Raw genomic sequence first — 21,128 nt, 5'->3', positions numbered from 1 at the left:
TTGTAATATATTGTCTTAAAAATCTGTGCATGCGCACATTATTTACATCTTTGACATCCGGCGAAGAAAAATTTAGGCCTACGGACTTAGCTATTCCAGTTAACGCCATCTTAATCTTAAAATAGTAACAACCGGAAGGCACCTGGTAGCCATATTTGCATGCTATAGTGTACGGAGATTGGATCATATAGATAGATCGAGGTAAGTTTCACTTGATGGACTCTTATGTTGATGACAGTGGTGTGTAAGCTGTGTTGGTGTTTGGGTTTACTATGTGCTTTGCCAAGAACCCTTTAAAACCTGCTAATTTTCTTTAAATAAAATAAAACCAATAAAAGTATATCCGCAGGAAAGGTCAATACATTTGTATATTTTGTGATTTCTTGACTTAGATAAGAAGTAGCATCCATTTAAACATGCTAAATGATTTTTCAAATGCTATTGATGGTTATTGAAATTGAAATTCTTTTCTGTAATGTTGCACGTTTTTGCACGATTTTTTTAAAACTAAGTAGATTGGTCAACACAGTAATTTGGTCTCAATCTAATTACCTGCCCTTGATATAGTCCATTTCTTTTTATACTTCAGATATTCTTTCAAACATAATGTCATTAAGAAGGCAGATTGACAACGATATTCTCATTAAAAAAAATTATTAATTTATTTGTATCATTTTAGGACTTCAGAGAGTAAAGAGTGACACAGTGCTTGAATTTTTCCATAGAAGGTAAATACATATATTTATATATATATTACATATGCATAACCAATTTATGCCTGATATTTTCATTTCATCATTTTCATATTATTTTATTTGGTTTGTTTTCTTTATTTTTTTCTTTTTAGTATATTTCTTTGTCTTGTACATTTTGTTTACTTTATGTTTGTGTGTCTGTCTTCATTTTTTGTTTGGTATTTCATTTTGCACAGCATTTATGGTAAAAATTCAGATAACACTCACTGTTTTGCACATAATCATGGTACTTACGTACTTAAATGTTAGTGAAATATATTTGAAGCACAAAGACCGTGCTAACTTCATGAAATGTCTACATCATGAAGTGTGCGACAGATTAAAAATTGAATATTCGAAGGTGAACCGAGTAAGTTTATTATATAAAGTGAAGCGAATTCAGAAAGAAATAGAAAAACTTAAGAAATACACAAACAAAGAGAAGTTGAACAAGTATGTGAACAATATATTTGAGTTACCCAATATGAAAAAAACCTCAAGTGATGGAAGTGGATGTGAAGAAAAACAGTCGAATTCATCCATGGAGAGAGAAGAGAATTTCAAGGAAGATACATGTAATACAAGGCTGCAGGAGATAATATCTGAGCAGAGCATTGTTATTACTCATTTGAGGAGGGAAAATGCAGGTCTCAAAGACAGAATAAGGTCTTTTAATGTAAAAAATACAAACAGAAAAATAAAAAAACAAACAGAAAAAATAAAAAAATTAGAAAATGTCATAAAAAAAATGAAGAAAAAAGAAAATGTTCAAAAAAATGACAAAAGTGTACAGTGTAATAGCATAAAAAATGTGATTGCTCAGTTAAAAACTGAAATTGATTATTTGCTGTCTCAGAAAGAAAATGAAAATGTTGATGATGATTTTGTACATGTAAAAAAAAATGTTGATTTTAGGGAGAGTGGGAAAGGGAAGCCATATAATTTTAAATTACGAAATTTATACTACAATTTTAGAAGCAGAAACATAGGTTTGGTTCATATTGGACCAATAATTCAATGTGTTTTAGATTTATTTGATATCAATGTTGAAAATCTTCCCTCCAAAAGTACAGCAGCAATTTTTACAAGTGAAATGGGTGTTGTGTCCAGAAATCAAATTAATGAAGAAATGAAAAATAATTGTAACATAACAATGCATAGAGACGCTACTACAAAAAAGGGAAAACATTTTTATGGAGTTCAATTTAATACTGGTGAGAAAGTTTTGTCTGCAGGTGTGAGAGAGGTGTGTGATGGAAAGGGTGAGACTTATGTCGATGTAACAAGAGAAATTTTATGTGATATATCGCAGAAAGAGGGTGAGAGTGAGAATATTTTAAATAACGTTTCATGTTTTATGACTGACAGGTGTGCGACAGAGCAGAAAGTTAATGATATTTTAGCTAGAGACATTGATCATGCTGTACATTCTTTTAAATGTTCTGTTCACCCCCTTTTACAGTTTTCTGATGTATGCATTGAAGAGATTTTTAATATTGAGCAAGAGTTGTGTTTTAAATTTCCTGGCTATACCCATTCTTTAAGAGAGCCTTTTATTTTGTTTCTTTTAAAATCTGTGTCAAAATTATTTTACAAAGATGGGACAGGTGACCCAAATATTTTACAGGTTTACATGAAAAACCATGGTGTGGAAAATATTCCAATTGTAAATATTAGAGGTAACCGTTTTAATGTTTTATTTTATAATGCTGCTGGTACTTTTTTTATGCATAAACATATATTGCAGTATTTTTATTCTTTGAAAAGTTCTTACAATTTTATTCAGAATTTTATTGTTTTATGCTTGCAAAACAAAACATTTTTAACTCTACTGAGAGCTCTGGGTATTATTTGTAAAATTATTACTGAACCATATTTTGTTAAAGCTACAGAAGTTGGAAACATTTTACTTATGGGCAGTGTATTCCAGAGACTTTTATATGTTTTAGATTTATTGGTAGAAAACCCTATTTTAGCATTGAATAACGAAGTTTCACTTTTTTATGGTCCTTGTTTTTATGATGGTGTCTTTGATTTTTTACTTAAAACTTCGCTTAACAACGATCTTACTTGTGTTTTTATAAAACGTTTATGTTCTGTTTTAAAAAGCAAAGTTTCAAAATTGTTTCATGAATTTTTAAAAGGAGGGAAGTATTTTAATGTTCATCAAGGTGATTTACCTGAATGTAACTCATGTTCAACTAATAATATATGTTTAGAAAGACTTATGGGACAATTGGATTTTAAACTTAAAGCAGCTTCTACCTCAACTGTCAACAGCATAGAAAGCTGCATTTTATATTCCAACAACAGAACAGAAAATTGGCTTAAAGATAAAGATCCGAAAGAGCAGCAGGAAATTATAGATAGTGCAAGATCACAAAATCGAGTTTTTATGAAACAGGACAGAGAGAGACAAGAGGAACTTTTTATTAAACAAACGAAGATTTTAGAACAAAAAGAGAATGAAGCAAAGAGAAAGAAGGAGAGAAAAGTTAATCAGATTGACAAGGCAATAGAGGACATGAGAACAGTAGGATTGTGGGAGAGTGAAGAAAAGATCAAGGAGGAGGTGGAAAAATTGAGAACCAAAAAGGGGAAAATGGAAAGCCTAAAAAAACAAATAAACATATACAAGAAAGTGTTTGAGATCGACAAAAATTATAAAGAACTTTTACAATTCTCATCAAAAGGCAAAATATATGACATAAGCAAATTACAACAAAATCTTACAAAACTAATAATGTTAAGGAGAAATACACCGAAATACAAAGCAAGTGATTTAGTGGGCAAAGCCATCATACACACATGGACACTGGAGAATGGAGAAAATAAAGAGTATGAAGGAGAGATAAGAGGATTCGAAGATGGTGTTTTCAAAGTAATTGAATATCACATATTCAAATACGTCAAGTATTTCATCCTAACAATGAGGAGTTTACACTGTTTCACATATATAATCAATGCATTAAACTTATATGCATGGCACTTAATAACATTATGAATTTTGTAAAACATCCTTTAAATAAATATACAAGGGGCCCAAAGGGCCTTTTAAATGGTAACTTTATAATAAAACAACACTGTAAAGGGTCCACCGAAGTAAATAATTAGAGAATATTTTTATAAAAATACTGTATATAATATGCATTTCTATATGGTTACCACCTACGACTAAAAGAATGATTTTTAAGGTGTAAATAAAATCCATATTAAGCAGTTTCCCATTCTAAAAATTATCACATATTCCCTATTAGAAGAAAGCATCAAGATTTTTATTTATTTTTTTTTTTACAAATATTGTGAATTGTTTGCCATATATGTAATGAATCTCTTTTCAGTCTGTTTCTCCTGACAAATTTAATTTAAACTTTGTCCACAATTACATAATCTAACAGGCTTAGTTTTTAACTTTTTAGCTTATTTTTTAATCATATCTCCCAAATTTGAGGAAAATGTTCATGATTTTCAAAAAGAGGGGTGGTGGTGTGCAAAAAACAAAAGAAAATCACCTCCCACTCTCTGTAATAATTAATATTTTGATATATTATTACACATGTATAATTTTGTACATCTATTTGAAAATACATCAGTAAACGTTTAATTCTTCATCATGATGCATTCACTACTCATCATCATTGGTTGTATGTTTATGTCTTAATTGTGCATGTTTTTGAATGTTATTTGTTCATATTAATGTTTTTGGTGTAAGGTGTGTTGCCTAAATGTTCAGTTACCGGTAAATTCATTTTGATATAAATGTACAGTACTTCACATATGTAATTATGAACGAATTAGCCACATGCCTTAATTAATTGCAAATATTATGTGCAAGTAATAAGAATAGAAAAAATTTTGGAACAAGAAATGATATTTTAGGCTGTGTACTTGAACTATAAAATATTTTCCTGATAAGGGCAGGATTATAATTCTATAAATTATATTTCAGGTTGTGTACTGGGATGATAAAGAGAAGAAGGAAGGCAATGAGTTTGAACTAACAGAGAGAGAGATTAATATTGACATACAAGAAGGAAATCTTTTTATAAAAGGTATATTTTTTTGGCATTCACTGCTTTTTGGTACATAAATTTATTTACAGTATTTGTTTTCTCTTTTATATAAAGGTAATATGTTTATTTATCTCTTATTTATTTTATTTCAGATACAACCAACCTGGATCACTGTTATTCAACATTTTGAAAAAGACTATAAGTACAGACGGTAAGAGTTATCTTTCATTTTATTCATTTTCTTGGTTGGGAGAAAGTTAGAGTTATTGCCCTTTGGTACAATAGTCTTTACTCTGCTATTAGTGATTATAGCAAGTTAATTATTCATAACCAAGGAACCAATGAAATGTGTTTTATATATAGCCATGTTTTGAAGGTCAAGACCTATTTGTATTATTTTTAAATCTGAGTTCTCATTTTCTAATTTTAGGTGGAATAGCTATACTACGGTCCTACTGATAACAGCAGTTTCTTTACCACGAATTTATTCCACGTGTAGATCTACGCAGTGTATGGGAAATAGTTCATCACAAGACATGCCACCTCCGGTCACAGTAGCTGCTCAAGCTAGACACACGGCTACCGTAAGTTCATGTTTTCATCCAATGACAGGCAGCTTTACTATCTAATCTCGACAAACATAGCGCGGTGGTTGATTACTTTGGTTTAAAATTTAACATCTCAACAAATACGCTTTGACATGTTATAGGAAATTAAAGCAATAAATCTGTGTTTCATTTATATATTTATTTATTTTAATACATATGTCTATCTATACATCTCTTGTTTATTAGCTTCAGAGAGTTTGAATCCTGGTCTACTCTGTCATTATCTCTCCCATCCAGTTACACTATTATATGTTTAACGGTGTGACCGCTTGGAGGTTGAAGCTAATAAATTACTGTTGTCAGGGTTGCAAATAACATTTTCAAACCCAAGGGCCATGTAGGCTCCCAACTTTTCAATTTATACAGCCCACAGTAATTTATAGGGGCCCTCAGATATTCACAATGAAGTTAGTTTATAATATTAAATTAATTAAAATATATACAAGTAGAATAGGAATTGTTAAGTGCCATTATTGATTTGAATTAGATCCAATTTATTAAATTTAATTCTTTTTGTATTCATACATTTGTTATAGCTAAATGACAAATAAAATTAGTCTGTATTTCTCTGTATTTTGGAGGTTTGACCCAGTTACAACCATTATATATTAAGTTTTAAAGTAACTGTAAACAAACGGTTTTATGATTATGGCAGAATTATTAACTAATTATACCCCCCGCAAACAAAGTTTGGGGGGGTATATAGGAATCACCTTGTCCGTCCGTCCGTCTGTCTGTCCGTCTGTCTGTGCAATCGTGTCCGGTCAATATCTTTCTTATGGAGAAACATTGGAAGTTCTTACTTCACACAAAGATTGCTTATGACCTAAGGGTGTGTCATGACCTTGACCCAAGGTCAATTGAGAAAGTTCAAGGTCATTGTTTCAAAAAAGCTAAATTCTGTCTGTGTCATGTCTTGTATTAATGGAAATATTAGAAGCTAACAATTAACAGTTTTCAAAAATAAAGCAGTTGTTATTTATAGAAAATGGACAGTGAAATAGATTCATCCAATATTTTCTATAATAGCAAAAATACACGCGTTATGTTTTTTTTCTTAGCGGGGGGTATCAATTGTGAGCTTGCTCACAGTACCTCTAGTTACAAATTACCAGCTAATAGTAATATCAACACTAAAAGTAATAAACATCGGTTGCATAGTATGTGGTTGCATCACCCGTATTCATAACCCCTAAAGATGTGACAATCTCGAGTTATTAATTACAACAGGGGTAAACTGAGGCTGTGAAAACATCTTCAGAATTAATTAATTATCATTTGATAGCCTTTGGGGTTAATTTAAACGATTGGAAACTCATAATGAAGGGCCTTCAACTTCTCTTTCAGAGGAAATTACAGTGAAGTTACCGATCAAACAGCTACTATTTGTTACTGTTTGATTGCCAAAAAAATTGATACTCGCCATGTGGGCAACTAAATCTTTCAGAAATAGTCGCCCACATTAAAAATTACTAGCATTTGCGAGTGCATGGGTGAGTGGTTATTTGCAACCCTGGAACTTGTTTTGTCTATATAGATTCATTTGAATAATGTGTGCAAAGTTCGATCTGCCTAAATTCAGCCTAAGAACTGGTTAATTTATTCATTACGCAAATGGTCACATGTTCAAGTCTTTATTAAGATGTCATATTAGACACTGAGTGACCCATTCCTGCAACGATTTTGGCTCAAATCGTATCTAAATGACAATAACATTTGTATTTCTTACCTGCCCTCAAACATTGTAGTTGTGTATGGGATAAGTTAATCCAAAAACATAAAGTATAGTCCATATATTGTTTATATATCATGTATGCCAACAACGCAAGTTGAATTTGACCCCCATGTTTACTGACCTTGATCGGTTTTATTTTGGGACAGCCAATGAGAATTCAGGAGAGGATCTTGAACTAAATATAGGAATTCCCCTATTTTAAACATAATTTACGTGGTAAATATGAATTTTCCTTTATATACTATTTCCTTAAACAATATTTTAGTGATGAAATGCGGTAAGATCTATTATTTACAGACATTATCAAGCCCATCAAAACTCCCATATAACTACGTGAGAACTGTCATGGCTGCTGAAAAAGACAACTGGTAAACATGCTGCTGTGTTTTATCTGGTTTTGATTTAAATATGGTTTGTTTGTTCAAACTGAATTAAAAAATCATTTTTTCTAAAGGAAAAGAAACATAAAAACAATTTTTCAGAACAAAGACGCATAAAAAAATTAATTTTGCACTTTTACGGAGATCCTATGGAATTGTAGCCCTCTCCAGTAAACATCAGATATATAAAATCGGAGAGGGATACATTATTGCAGCTAGAACGTTCCAAACAATTGAAATATTCTGTATCTATAGATGGATAGAAATGACTAATTGCAGATGCACACTTTTCAAGTTCATGAGATATAATTTTGTTATCTCCAAAATATTCTTTTATATTTTCACATAATATACATGTTATCTATTGGAAAAGCTTTGTTCTCATGGGCCTTTTGATTTACAGCTGCAGCTGCTGTTACTTTGAATTACATTTTAAATCCAAAACCTGCTATTTTAGCCATTGAATTATACAAGTTAACAATAAATGATTTAAGTAATAGTAATCTATAATGTGACAATGAAATTTCCTCACATTTGTGCTGACATTATTTGCATAGAAATTTAACAAGAGCAACCTCTTTGTAACCATAGTGATATTTGATAGCTGAACTTTTTAGCTCACCTGAGCTGAAAGCTCAAGTGAGCTATTCTGATCACTTTTTGTCCGTCGTCCGTCTGTCCGTCCGTCCGTCCGTCTGTCCGTCTGTCTGTCCGTCTGTAAACTTTTTACATTTTGAACTTCTTCTCTAAAACCGCTTATCCAATTTCAACCAAATTTGGCACAAAGCATCCTTATGGGAGGGCGAATATAAATTGCAGATATAAAAGTCCGATCTGTATTCAAAGCGGAGAAAACCTTGAAACTGTAGAAAAAGGGGGGTGCATTTTTAAAAATTTTCTTCTCAAGAACTACTGATTCCAGTTCAACGTAATTTAGCATAAATTATCCTTATGGGAAGGAAAATATAAATTGCAAAAATTAAGGTCTAATTCTGTTTCAAATTTGAGTTATTACGAAAATAATAATAAAGGAAAGGCGTGTTTCAATCAGTTCAATAGCCTCGGATTCGGCATCCGGTAAAATGGGTAGACAAGACTTGGCCTGGGCAAAACAAAAGATAAGCAGTTATTAATCTGCCAATCTCATTAAAATTTCAGGATATTTGATGGACCAGTATATTTGTATTTGCTGTAAATATTGCTGCAAAATAATGCGTATTTGGAATTGACGATTGCCGATCTGCCCCGGCTTTTATTTTGCCACGGCCCGGTTTTGCTTACCCATTTTACCAAGACTCGTATTCCATACTTCTAAAACGAGGTTCTTTGTTTAAAGCAGCCATGACATTATACGAAAAAGGGTCGATCTGACTATGATGAATTTGCTTGTTGTGCAACAGTTCGCGTATGAAGGGAAATTTTTGAAACATGAAAAATATATTGGTGCCGATTTTGTGAAGTAAATTGAGGCTAAATATTTCAATGCGTTGACAGTTTTCACACATGACGTTGATGTTAGCTTGTTCTGATTTTTGTTTCGTTTTCATTATCTATGCTTTGTAACCTGGAAACTGTCGTCTGTATTTCGTGATTTTAATGTATCAAATCAAACAGAGACTTCGGTAAATCAAACAGTTACGTTAACTGTTTACCTGCGCAAATTAAGCAAAATCTGATGCAGGAGTACTGAAATACAATTCATTCTATCGGTAATTCGGCATTATTTTTTGCGTAATGGTAGATTAATGCAATAGGTTTTTGTTGAGATGCTCGGCATTATCTCTAGTTTATTCAGTTTAAATAAATTTTGATATCGCTTACGGAAATATGTAGGTATATACATGTATATATATGATTCATTTCGAAAAAATAAATTGTGTTCTTTATTTGTTAATTGTTATACATGTAGTGCATGTTTCTTGTGTTTAATTGTTAACAATTTCTATTTACTAACCATTTTTGAGTGTTTGCTTCGAATTATAAGCAAGATACAGAGATTTGCTAACAATTCTATGTTTGTACACAGATCTTAAAAGCTAAAGATTAAATCAAAGTACTGATAGTATTGAAAAGCGCTAACCCAGCTTCTGTATGTATATAACAGATATATGTATATAGCATTTCAGCTTATATTCAGCACTATATTTCCTCATCACTGCATGATAGTCCCTGCAATGATGTATGTAAGCCCCGTACATTAATTTCACAATAACCCGTAAATTAGATTCACAATAGCCCGTGCAGTTATGTGCATAAACCCCTGAAACTGGTTCCCTAACCAGTTTAAATGATGTATACTTTTGCTAAGAAGGGGGCAGTTATTCGATGCACCGGAAGTTGAAGTCTAACGACAATAAAGGGCTGAGCTATGCTTAGCGCTTTAAAAAGTAAAAAAATTGTCAATATTTATTACGAAAATTTTCAAAATCTGTTCTTCCAGAAACCAACTTATTGAATTGTAAACTTAACCTTTTTAGCTCACCTGAGAATGGGGCCACAATGGGGGGGGGGTCGAAGTTTAACAAATGAATATATAGAGTAAATCTTTAGAAATCCTCTTCTCAGAAACTAATCGCCCAGGAAAGCTGAAACTTGTGTGGAAGCATCTTCAGGTAGTGTAGATTCAAAGATGTGAAAATCATGACCCCTGGGGATAGGGTGGGGCCACAATGGAGGGTCGAAGTTTAACATATGAATATAAAAAGTAAATCTTTAAAAATCTTCTTCTCAGAAACTGATCAGCCAGGAAAGCTTAAACTTGTGTGGAAGTATCCCCAGGTAGTGTAGATTCAAAGTTGTGAAAATCATGAACCCCGGGGTTAGGGTGGGGCCACAATGGGGGCTCGAAATTTTACATAGGAATATATAGATTATTTTTTAAAAATCTTCTTCTCAGAAACTAATCAGCCAGGAAAGCTGAAACTTGTGTGGAAGCATCCTCAGGTAGTGTAGATTCAAATTTGTGAAATTCATGATCCCTGGGGGTGGGTGGGGCCACAATGGGGGCTCGAAGTTTTACATAGTAATATATAGAGTAAATCTTTAAAAATCTTCTTCTCAGTAACTAATTCGAAGGCAAAGCTGGAACTTGTGTGGAAGCATCCTCAGGTAATGAAGATTCAAAGTTGTGAAAATCATGACCCCTGGGGGTAGGTTGGGGCCACAATGGGGGATTGAAGTTAAACATATGATTATATACAGTAAATCTTTAAAAATCTTCTTCTCAGAAAGTAATTAGCCAGGAAAGCTAAAACTTGTGTGGAAGCATCCTCAGTTAGTGTAGATTCAAATTTGTGAAAAGCATGACCCCTGGGGGTAGGTTTGGGCCACAATGGGAGGTCGATGTTTTACATAGGAATAAACAGAGTCATCTTTAAAAATCTTCTTCTCAGAAACTAATCAGCCAGGAAAGCTGGAACTTGTGTGAAAACATCCTCAGGTAGTGTAGATTCAAAGTTGTGAAAATAATGATCCCCAGGGGTAGGGTGGGGCCACAATGGGGGGGGGGTCAAAGTTTAACAAAGGAATTTATAGGGTAAATCTTTAAAAATCTTCTCAGAAACTAATCAGCCAGATGATTCTTTATAATTGTTAAGACTTTGGCCCCAGGACAATTCTTTGGCCTCACTAGAAGGTTGAGAGTTTACTGTACGTTTATATCCCATATATAAACGATTGTTAGGGATCTTTTTGAGAACTGCAATACTCAACACATGATATGACTATAAAATCATCCTGTTAGAAAAGGGACTAATGATTATAAACATAAGAATATCCAGGGGAAAATGAATTTTATTTATACAGGATTTACATGAATTATTGTATATTGTCCAGATAATTGTATATTATGACTCCATTGAGCTGATTTTATCATACCTATTGTTCCTCAGGTGAGCGATGTGGCCCATGGGCCTCTTGTTGCTATTCAGTCAGCAAATGTTGTTAATATATTCATAAAGTCAAGGATGTCAAGCAAATTAGCAACACCATTTGGATCCACATAATCACATTTCCCGATTGTCTTGCATGCATTCATTAAAGAAAGTACATTTTATCTTGTTGACAAATCTAAATATCTAGACCTTATATTTTGCATGTACTAATAAAAAACTTTAGGGAGCTAGGGTTAAAGATTAACAGAAATTAGAACCATTTTTAGCTCACCGAGACGAAGTCAAGGAGAGCTTATGCTATACCCTCGGCGTCGGCGGTGGCGTCGGCGCGGCGTCAGGACCTGGTTAAAGTTTTTGTTGCAGGTCCTGTATCTAAGCTATTACTTGTCCTATCTTCACCAAACTTGCATGGATGATGCATCTGGACCTACCTATGGACTTGAAAGACTTGGATGCTGAATCTGGGTCCTAAATTTCAGATGCTGGAGGAGGTTAAGGTTGTTGGACCAGGTTAAAGTTTTTGTTGCAGGTGCCCTTTGATAGCAGTATCTAAGTTACTACTGGTCCTAACTTCACCAAACTTGTATGGGTGATGCGTCTTATGATACTGATGCACCTGACAAGCTTGAATGCTGAATCTGAGCAATAGGTTTCGGATGCTAGAAGAGGTTAAGGTTTTTAGAGCTGGTTAAAGTTTTTGTTGCAGGTGCCCTCTGATGATTAATCTTAGTTACTACTGGTCCTAACTTCACCAAACTTGTATGGATGGTGCGTCTTATGATACTGATGCACCTGACAAGCTTGAATGCTGAATCTGAGCAATAGGTTTCGGATGCTGGAAGAGGTTAAGGTTTTTAGAGCTGGTTAAGTTTTTGTTGCAGGTGCCCTCTGATGATTATATCTTAGTTACTACTGGTCCTAACTTCACCAAACTTGTATGGATGGTGCGTCTTATGATACTGATGCACCTGACAAGCTTGAATGCTGAATCTGAGCAATAGGTTTCGGATGCTGGAGGAGGTTAAGGTTTTAAGAGCTGGTTAGATAAAGTTTTTGAAACAGGTGCCCTCTGATGATGATAACTTAGTTATTACTTGTCCTTACTTCACCAGACTTCCATGGATGGTGTGTCTTATGATACTGATGCACTTGACAGGCTTGAATGCATAGTCTGGTTTCGGATGCTGGATAAAGTTAAGTTTTTAGGAACAGGTCACATGTTTAATAGATGATAGTACTATTTCAAACTTGCATAGTTGATTAAACTGTAATATGAATGAATCGCAGAGGTAGCTTCAGATGCAGAGCTTGATCTCCATTATCAAGGATGCTAAAAAATAAATCTTAGTTATTACTGGTCCTAACTTCACCAAACTTGAATGGATGGTGTGTCTTATGATACAGATGCACCTGACAGGCATGGATGCTGAATCTGAGCCATAGGTTGCGGATGCTGGAGGAAGTTAAGGTTTAATTGCTAGTGCCCTCTGATGATGATATCTTAGTTATTACTGGTCCAAACTTCACCAAAATTGCATGGATGATGCGTCTTATGATACAAATGCACCTGATGGGCTTGAATGCTGAATCTGAGCCATAGGTTTCGGATGCTGGATGAGGTTTAGTTTTTTGGAACAGGTCACATGTTTTATAGATGATAGCTTGCATAGTTGATTTAACTTTATTATAAATTAAATGCAGAGGTTGCTTCAGAAGTAGAGCCTGATCTCCATTATCAAGGATGCTAAAGAAATCTCCTACCTCACTCAAACCAGCTCGATAGATAGATGTGTTTGTTGATAAATGATATAACATGATTCCTATGATAAAGTATTGTATGATATGAAACAATATTGTTTGATATGATACAATATGATATCATATGTTATATTATAAAAAGTTATATGATACGATATGATATTGTATTAATTTTTTTGATATTTTATGATATGATAAGTATCATGATATTGTTATGTATAGTATTGTATATTATGATACAATATTGTATAATATTATATTGTATTTTTAATTTATTATTTTATCACATGATACAATTACATAAGATATTGCAAATTATTATATTGTATCCTATGATACAATATTGTATATTCTATAATATTGTATCATACAATATTGTATAATATGATATTGGTTTCAGTAATATAGAATTATATCACATGAAATAGTATTATATGATATTGTAATATTATATAATATTGTATCATACGATATTGTATGATATGGTATTGGTTTATATGATATATTATCATATCACATGAAATTGTATTATATGATATTGTATTATATTTTATTGTGTCATATGATGCAATATGTATAATATAATAATGTATTTTATGATATTTTACCATATCACATAATATTGTATCATTTGATAAGATACAATGTTGGAATCAAATTATATTGTATTATATGATATAATATCATATAATGTATCAAATATGTTTCAGTGTCATTCAATACAATATCATTCTATATTATACAATATAATATCATGTTTCAGTGTTATGATGTATTACATGTATGTAATATGATATTGTAATATGATACTATATTGTATTATATTTTATGATATTGTATTATGTGATCAAATACAATAAGGTATAACACAATATAATGTCATATCATACGTTACAATATCAAATCTCATTATTGTTTATTACGGTATTTTATTTATTATATGATATATATTATATTAGAAATATGACATGATGCAATATTTTATTTTATATCATTGTATTGATTAACATATGAACATATGATTATCATAAAAAAAATTATCAGATGATATACGATATTTTGTCAAAACAGAATCCATGAATATCCAAGATCATAAAGTATGATTTTCATATAAAATGATAAAGGTGGTCTTATGAAGGTGATGTCTCATAAGGGTGATGCTCCGTCTCGGTGAGCTTAGTAATCTATGATTACCTATGTTTATTAATAACAAGAGCTTGGACTTTGGGTAGTTGTGTCAAACAGCAATGTGACGTAGGCCTGTCTATTTCATTGCTGACCACTCAGCCATGGCTCTTTGAAATCAACAAGATTTGTCTGGCTTTTGAGCCAAGACTATGCAATCGGTATATATTTCGCTTGAAACCAGCGTCATTTTTAACTTGTTTTGACACAAGAAATAAATTGTTTTTTTATACTTTCATGTTAAATACTGAAATCTGATTGGTTTAGACACAGTTCATAATCCGTTCTATTACCCTCAGAGTTAGCAACGCACTAAGCAACGGGTAACACAACGAATTGTTACATGCGCGTAAATTATGCGCGTGCGGCTCGCCATGGAATTCACGTCATTTCTATATAAAAGCAGTAAAAATATCTCTAAAATTAAGACATTCAGTATAATAAAATAAATAGTGCCTGTTTGGGAGGATAACAGTTTAAATTGACACACCTCGAAAACCATTGTCAACCTCCGCTTCGCGTCGGTTGACAATGGTTTCCTCGGGGTGTCAATTTTAACTGTTACCCTCCCAAACAGGCACTATTTATATAACGTCCTACTGGAAGTCCAAAGCCATGTTAAAATGGTTCTTCTTGTTTGAATAATATGTAACAGATTCTTGCGTTTGGAAGGATATAACACATGTGTGTTGTGATTTAAAAACTTGGCGTTTATATATTAGAATGTAGATATGACAATTATGTAAAATAAAAGCCCTGTAACCATGGTAACAGTGACTTGTAATGCATATCTTGTACACAAATATAACAATAGCAATCAGATCTGATAGGTATTGTACATGTACCTCAGTAACTTGTGTATCCACATACCTTACATGTTGTTAAATAAGATACCAGGTATGCAGTGTTCTCACCTTTTAAGCTAATGATAAAAAGAACTCAATTTTTGCTGTAGGAATATATAAGGCCCAAAGCTCTTTGTAGGACCTTGTGTAATATACATTTAAAGATTAATTAATTGCAAATCTTAATATTATAAGAGATAAGGCTGAAACATATCTCAGCTCAGTTGATAATGTACATGTCTCGCTGTAAAAAACAAATGTATCATTATTAGTTATAATCATGTACCATAACTCTCTCTCTCTCTCTCTCTCTCTCTCTCTCTCTCTCTCTCTCTCTCTCTCTCTCTGTATTCAATTTTATTATATTCAATGCTTGATGTTAAAGTTTGTTTTTCTTTTGTTTCAGTTGATATTTCTACATGGCCTCGGAGATACAGGGTAAGTTTTGGAATTTTTTCTTTAGAATACTTAGGTGGCAATTTGTTGCATAGGAGTTACTGGTAACCTGCAACAATTTTATCCTTTCACTACAGCATAACTGCTGTTCCTATCACAAGAGACTAACATTAGTCATTGACAATCATTAAAAGTTTGATATCATACATGATACAAGCTCATTAGCAGGAACCTGAAAGCAGTTTGATGATTGTTACATTGCAGAAATACTTTACTTGTTTTAATTTGGCCAAAGCATTATACTGAGCCTTATATATTCATACAAAATCTATTGATTACTTGAGCATTAATTTTTCCTCAAATAATTAACTATTGGCACATTTTATTGAACAGAGAAGGAAATAATTCATGGTATTTGATTTGCCTTTTGAGACATATGATAGATGTACTTGATATGAGAATGGTATCTTTTGATGTAAGGAATTCTTATGCAACAAGACAGAAATTGTACATAAGGGATAGTGGCGGATGCTGGCGGATTATTAAATGCGTCTTTTACACAAAACTTCCTATTTAATGTCACAGTTAATGTGAATTTGTTATGATTTGGGGACGAGAGCCCATAAGCAAAGACCAGTTTTAAAATAATGGATGAATCTGTGAAGTTAATTTTTATCTTGAGGTAGCAAGGGACAGTTTCTGATAAAGTACCATCAATATGAAAAAAGAAAAAGATTTGCTCAAACTATGCATGCTGCTGAAAAACATGAAATGTGCATTTAAAGTTTCATCCTAAAGTCTTGTGCTTAAAATAATGGATGAATCTGTGAAGTTAATTTTTATCTTGAGGTAGCAAGGGACAGTTTCTGATAAAGTACCATCAATATGATTTGCTCAAACTATGCATGCTGCTGAAAAACATGAAATGTGCATTTAAAGTGTCATCCTAAAGTCTTGTGCAAGCATCCTGTGTCACCTTAAGAGAAAATATTACTGTACTTTTGTAAAACCTAGTCTATGAGTATAGTTTAAATTTTACCTAATTAAAATATGTACATTTCTTTTTACGTTGTTGAACCTTATTAGTTATATTAAATTTCATTGAAAGAACAAGGAGTAGAAAATGCCATTTCATTTACAATGACTTGGAGTTATTTCAAAATCTGAACTTTACACAATGCAGCATTGATTTTCTTCCCCGCTCATTATAATGACCCATACTATCTTTATAACAGTACACCCATCTATAAACCATAAAAGTGCATTACGAATATAGTTACTAGTACTTAATTATGACGGGCTTAATAATTAATTGATAGTAAAATTGGAACTGATGTCAGAAACAACTGTCTTTGTCTGAACGAATGCAGAGTACAAACAGTCCTATATTAAGCCTTTGGCTGTCAGAATAAGCCCCTGACCATTGATAGGCTTTGCATAAAACACTGAGAGCAGCAGGGAAACTCTCTCAGGGTGCCTGACTGAGGGCTAGTAAGACCGACAGAGCTGATTAATTTTTAAGCGGCTTAAAACTTGGGCCAAAACTGGAAGTTTGAAGCATAAATCAATGACCATAAATCAATGACCCTATGGCCGCAGCAAAATTACAGATAATGAATGACGTTCTATGATGTCATGATGATGATGATGAAGTTCCGATAGAACCTGGCACAAGAATGGTCATTACAGATCATTACAATGTTGTGTATTTGATGAAATAACATTTCCCTATGATGACATTTAATTTTCAGTTGTATATTGCTAAACCATTAAGATACAATATAAAATTAATCCAAATCCATCTTAAAGTATTTAGTTCATTGTTGAGGTAAAAAATTAGTAGCACACTAGACATTATGATCAATAGCTAGGGATCTCTGCAACCAAAACCAAATCATGATTAGAAAAATGATAAATAAAATATGCAATGTATAAAGTGTACCAGTAATTAATTCTATGAGAATGAAAGAAATTTTCTTTTCTAGTTTAATATTATAAATTGCATATACATGTACTAATTTCATCATTTTATTTTCAGTCATGGCTGGGCAGACTGTTTCAGAAGCATGAAACTTCAGCATATAAAATGTGTATGCCCTAATGCGTAAGTCACTATTGCTTATTTTCTACGTTAACCCTTTGCCCTTTTATAGAAAATTTCACCAAAGAGTCTCTAAACTTTTATCAAAACCTGCATTCATAAACTTAATATTTGCATCTTTATCTATGATTTAAAAATGTAGGGAACATTTTATGTACTCACAAAACTCGCAAAAATGGCTTGAACAGGAGGGTGTTGTTTTGATGCTGGTAGCTGTTACCAGTCTCATGACATTCGACTTTTACATTAACTATTTTCTCATTACAGGCCCATTAACTCTGTCACATTAAATGCTGGAATGAAAATGCCATCATGGTAAGGTCAATTCTGCATTGCCATTTAATCATCAAATACAGTGATACTTAGTAGCTATCAAATTTAATGTACACATGTACAAGATTGTGTGTATGTTTTAAAGCTACACTTATGGAAAGGTTTAAATTAAAGTAATAAAAATTTGGTGGAAATTTTGGAACAACTTATTTGTGTTGGTAAATATACGCTTTCACAAATTGCAAAGCCCCTTGAGAATTGCAATACATATAGCAAGATTATTGTACATATTGGCAGAAAAATTTGCATGCAAGTTTTTTCTGGTGTATGATTATAAGAGTTCTCCACAGGTTTGATATAATTGGTTTGGGACCAGACAGTCCAGAAGATGAAGAAGGTATCAAGGCTTCCTCAGAAATTTGTAAGTTTTTTGGGGGTTTTCAAGAGTGAAGGTTTTGGTGAGTGAGATATTGAAGTAAAAAAGAAGAAGACAATTTATAGTTGATATTAGAGTTTTATAACAGTGGATTTTTCATGTACCATATAGCAAGTTATTTTGAGAAGCATGCAATCTTTGTTGATCTGCAAAATTGAATTGCAAAATGGGCTTCTGGTATCAAAGCGAGAACTTCTCTGAATTTAATTTCTTATTTATGAAAAAAAAGCTTTAATTACCTGTTTATAAGTACACCTCACAAGACTTTCCACCATTGTTTTCAGTACAAAAGTTAATTGAGGAGGAAGAGAAGGCAGGTATTTCAGTGAACCGGATCATGATTGGTGGTTTCTCTCAGGGAGGGGCAGTGGCCCTACACAGGGCCTTGGCCACGGACCAGAAGCTGGCCGGGGTCGTGGGGCTGAGTACCTGGCTCCCCCTACACAGGAAGTTAGATCAGGTAATCCATGAACTTGTTACGCACAAGGTTTACTATATGCATAGATGTTATTCAAGATGCAAATATAAAATTTGATTTGTACTTTTAAAAGCTACACTGGGTACCGGTGCCCAAATTTTGAACCTTTTAATAAAGATGTTTATTTTTTGTAAAACTCCAGTTTTTATTCATTTTATTTTGCAATTTCAAAATCAATATTTCACAGGCTTTGGATCAGAACTTATAACATCGACAGCGTTGTCTAGTACATTTTTTCATCTGTTTGGGTTGTACAATGATGTATAACAGGTGAACACTTTTTTTTTGCAGGTCAAAAAGTCAGACCACATTAAGGAGATGGCCATTTTCCAAGCTCATGGCACGGAGGACCCCCTTGTTCCATTTAGATGGGGCGAGATCACGTCCAAAGTCCTTGCCAGCATGTGTGCAAATTACTCCTTTCACAACTACCCAATGGCTCACACCTCTTGTCCAGAGGTACAAATATTTATTTTTATGTTCAATGCAGACAAAAATGAAGTTTATGGTATGCCCAAACATGTTATTCATGTAAATTTTAAAATGTTCAGGGTGGTTTGGTGGTAATTAACTTGCTAGAACAAGTTGAAAACTATCATCCAAGTTGCTACATTTCAATAAAGAATAATTGAAAACCCAGCTAATAATTTATTTTTTTTTTTACAGGAATTGGCAGATGTAAAGAAATTCTTAGAAACAAATTTACCCTGATTTCTAGTCGGATCTGTGTCCATGCTTTTGTTGGGATGACGTGTTGGTTGACTGAGATGTATTTATAGCTCTAGGTGTGGTCAAGAGTGTGAACAAAATATCATTACCTCAAGTGCTACAGATTCCTGTGCAATAAGTTGATGACAGTTTGCTCATGAGACTCACTGGTAGTGTCTGTGCAAGTGTTAAAATTGTTTACCATAACTTTGTTACTAACAATTTTTTTTTCTCGTTAAGTATATCAAATCCTCTTTTATTAAATATATTGCAAAAACTTCCCACCGTAAAGAATTTATATACCGATAGGAGTCACGTGAACAACCTCATGTGTAAATTTATCAGCGATACGTCATATGCACAACAAGTGATGACTATCGCTGATGACGTTCTCTGCTTGTTCATTGGTTCTTAAAAACTCTATCAGCCAAAAAATGGTTCTACTCATTTCTGGACATAGTTATACCATTGTATTGCACTGAGTGTTAGTTTGGTAAGTGTATTGAGGGTTGTACTAAAGAATGTTCTTTTTAGATAGACTGTATCACATATTATCATGTACTTACTCAGTTGAATGCCTTTTTACACGTGTGTATCAAAGCCAAGTAGAGCATGTTTCAATTTTGTTGTAATGCTGTTATTTTCTGCACTATAAACCTTTGAGATGGTCTTCATCAGGAATCGAGATGGATGAGACTAAAGTGAGATACAATGTTAATCAGACCCAACCAGAACACAATGTACATGTACTTACGTGCAGATTTCATTTTGCCTGCACTAGTATTAGTTTTCTCTGTTTACATGTTATGGACTTTAAAGGAGCAAGAATTTTTGTACATTCACTCTAACCTGTAAAGGTGTTTTCCACTAAATATACGAAGCCATTCCTTTCTCTTTACAATTTAAGGTATTTGTTTCAAACTGCTAAACACATTAACCTGTTTTTCTCTGTATAAGCATTTGTCTCATATTGAATGTTTGTTAATCTATCATGTTCATTGTGAAATCATAAATTAAACATACATGTACATGTAGTTACTGCTTCTCAGATTTTCAAGGGGGTTTGTAATGTTTCCTGTATGTTTAAAAAAAATTAATAAAATAAAAAATTTATGACCCATAACAGTTTTCTTAGTGATTTTGAAATTAGACCAGCACAGGAATATTCGTTTATATTGAAATTATTCAATTCAAATGTATTATCAATAGACATTGCAAAATAAATCTTGATTATAATGTTTAAAATTATAGATACAAAGAGATTTATTCTATGAATAAGTTAATGATCTTGAAGACAGATATTGTCATAATTAATTACGGTAATTCTTATGATGAAGTATTTTCAGTGAATAGATTGGGTATACATTAAAGATTTATTGGTAATTCATATTGTTTAATACATTTATTAAATATACTTTAACTGATAATAAAGATGATTACTTAAAAATATATTCTGAAATTTTTATTTATAATTCTTTATCATGTTTAATATCTCAGAGAAATACTGTGGTTTCATCAATATTCGTTGAATACCAATTTCCGTTGTAAAGTTTATCCTTGAAATTAAATATTCATTGAACTGCAA

General features: G+C 32.6%; 2 protein-coding genes across 4 annotated transcripts; both read left to right on the top strand.

Moving 5' to 3' along the window:
• The first annotated feature begins 10 nt into the window (after nucleotides 1-10).
• On the top strand, nucleotides 11-20,666 carry LOC128164431 (acyl-protein thioesterase 2-like). The gene is made up of 9 exons (XM_052828232.1): nucleotides 11-84; nucleotides 5,198-5,331; nucleotides 15,558-15,589; nucleotides 17,586-17,651; nucleotides 17,916-17,963; nucleotides 18,272-18,342; nucleotides 18,642-18,817; nucleotides 19,127-19,294; nucleotides 19,502-20,666. The coding sequence occupies exons 1-9, from the start codon at nucleotides 30-32 to the stop codon at nucleotides 19,544-19,546; spliced, it is 795 nt and encodes a 264-aa protein (XP_052684192.1). The 5' UTR covers nucleotides 11-29; the 3' UTR covers nucleotides 19,547-20,666.
• Nucleotides 84-5,200, top strand: LOC128164429 (uncharacterized). Of its 3 annotated transcripts, none has more exons than XR_008240942.1 (4): nucleotides 84-201; nucleotides 680-728; nucleotides 4,684-4,786; nucleotides 4,900-4,935. XR_008240942.1 is itself a non-coding variant. In XM_052828229.1 (4 exons), exons 1-3 carry the CDS (start codon nucleotides 1,828-1,830, stop codon nucleotides 4,935-4,937), a joined length of 1,929 nt encoding a protein of 642 aa, XP_052684189.1. In that variant the 5' UTR covers nucleotides 1,707-1,827; the 3' UTR covers nucleotides 4,938-4,958; nucleotides 5,178-5,200. The 3 variants fall into 3 exon arrangements, 2 of the variants coding, with proteins under 2 accessions (XP_052684189.1, XP_052684188.1); XM_052828229.1 differs by lacking the exons at nucleotides 84-201; nucleotides 680-728 and adding exons at nucleotides 1,707-3,615; nucleotides 5,178-5,200 and having other exon boundaries at nucleotides 4,900-4,958; XM_052828228.1 differs by lacking the exons at nucleotides 84-201; nucleotides 680-728 and adding an exon at nucleotides 1,707-3,615 and having other exon boundaries at nucleotides 4,900-5,127.
• Nucleotides 20,667-21,128: the final 462 nt, after the last annotated feature.

The sequence above is a fragment of the Crassostrea angulata genome, chromosome 10 (assembly GCF_025612915.1).
Source record: "Crassostrea angulata isolate pt1a10 chromosome 10, ASM2561291v2, whole genome shotgun sequence".
In the NCBI taxonomy this organism is placed as follows: Eukaryota; Metazoa; Mollusca; class Bivalvia; order Ostreida; family Ostreidae; genus Magallana; species Magallana angulata.
The sequence above is the reverse complement of the archived record's forward strand: the minus strand, read 5'-3'. Positions and strand labels throughout refer to the sequence as shown.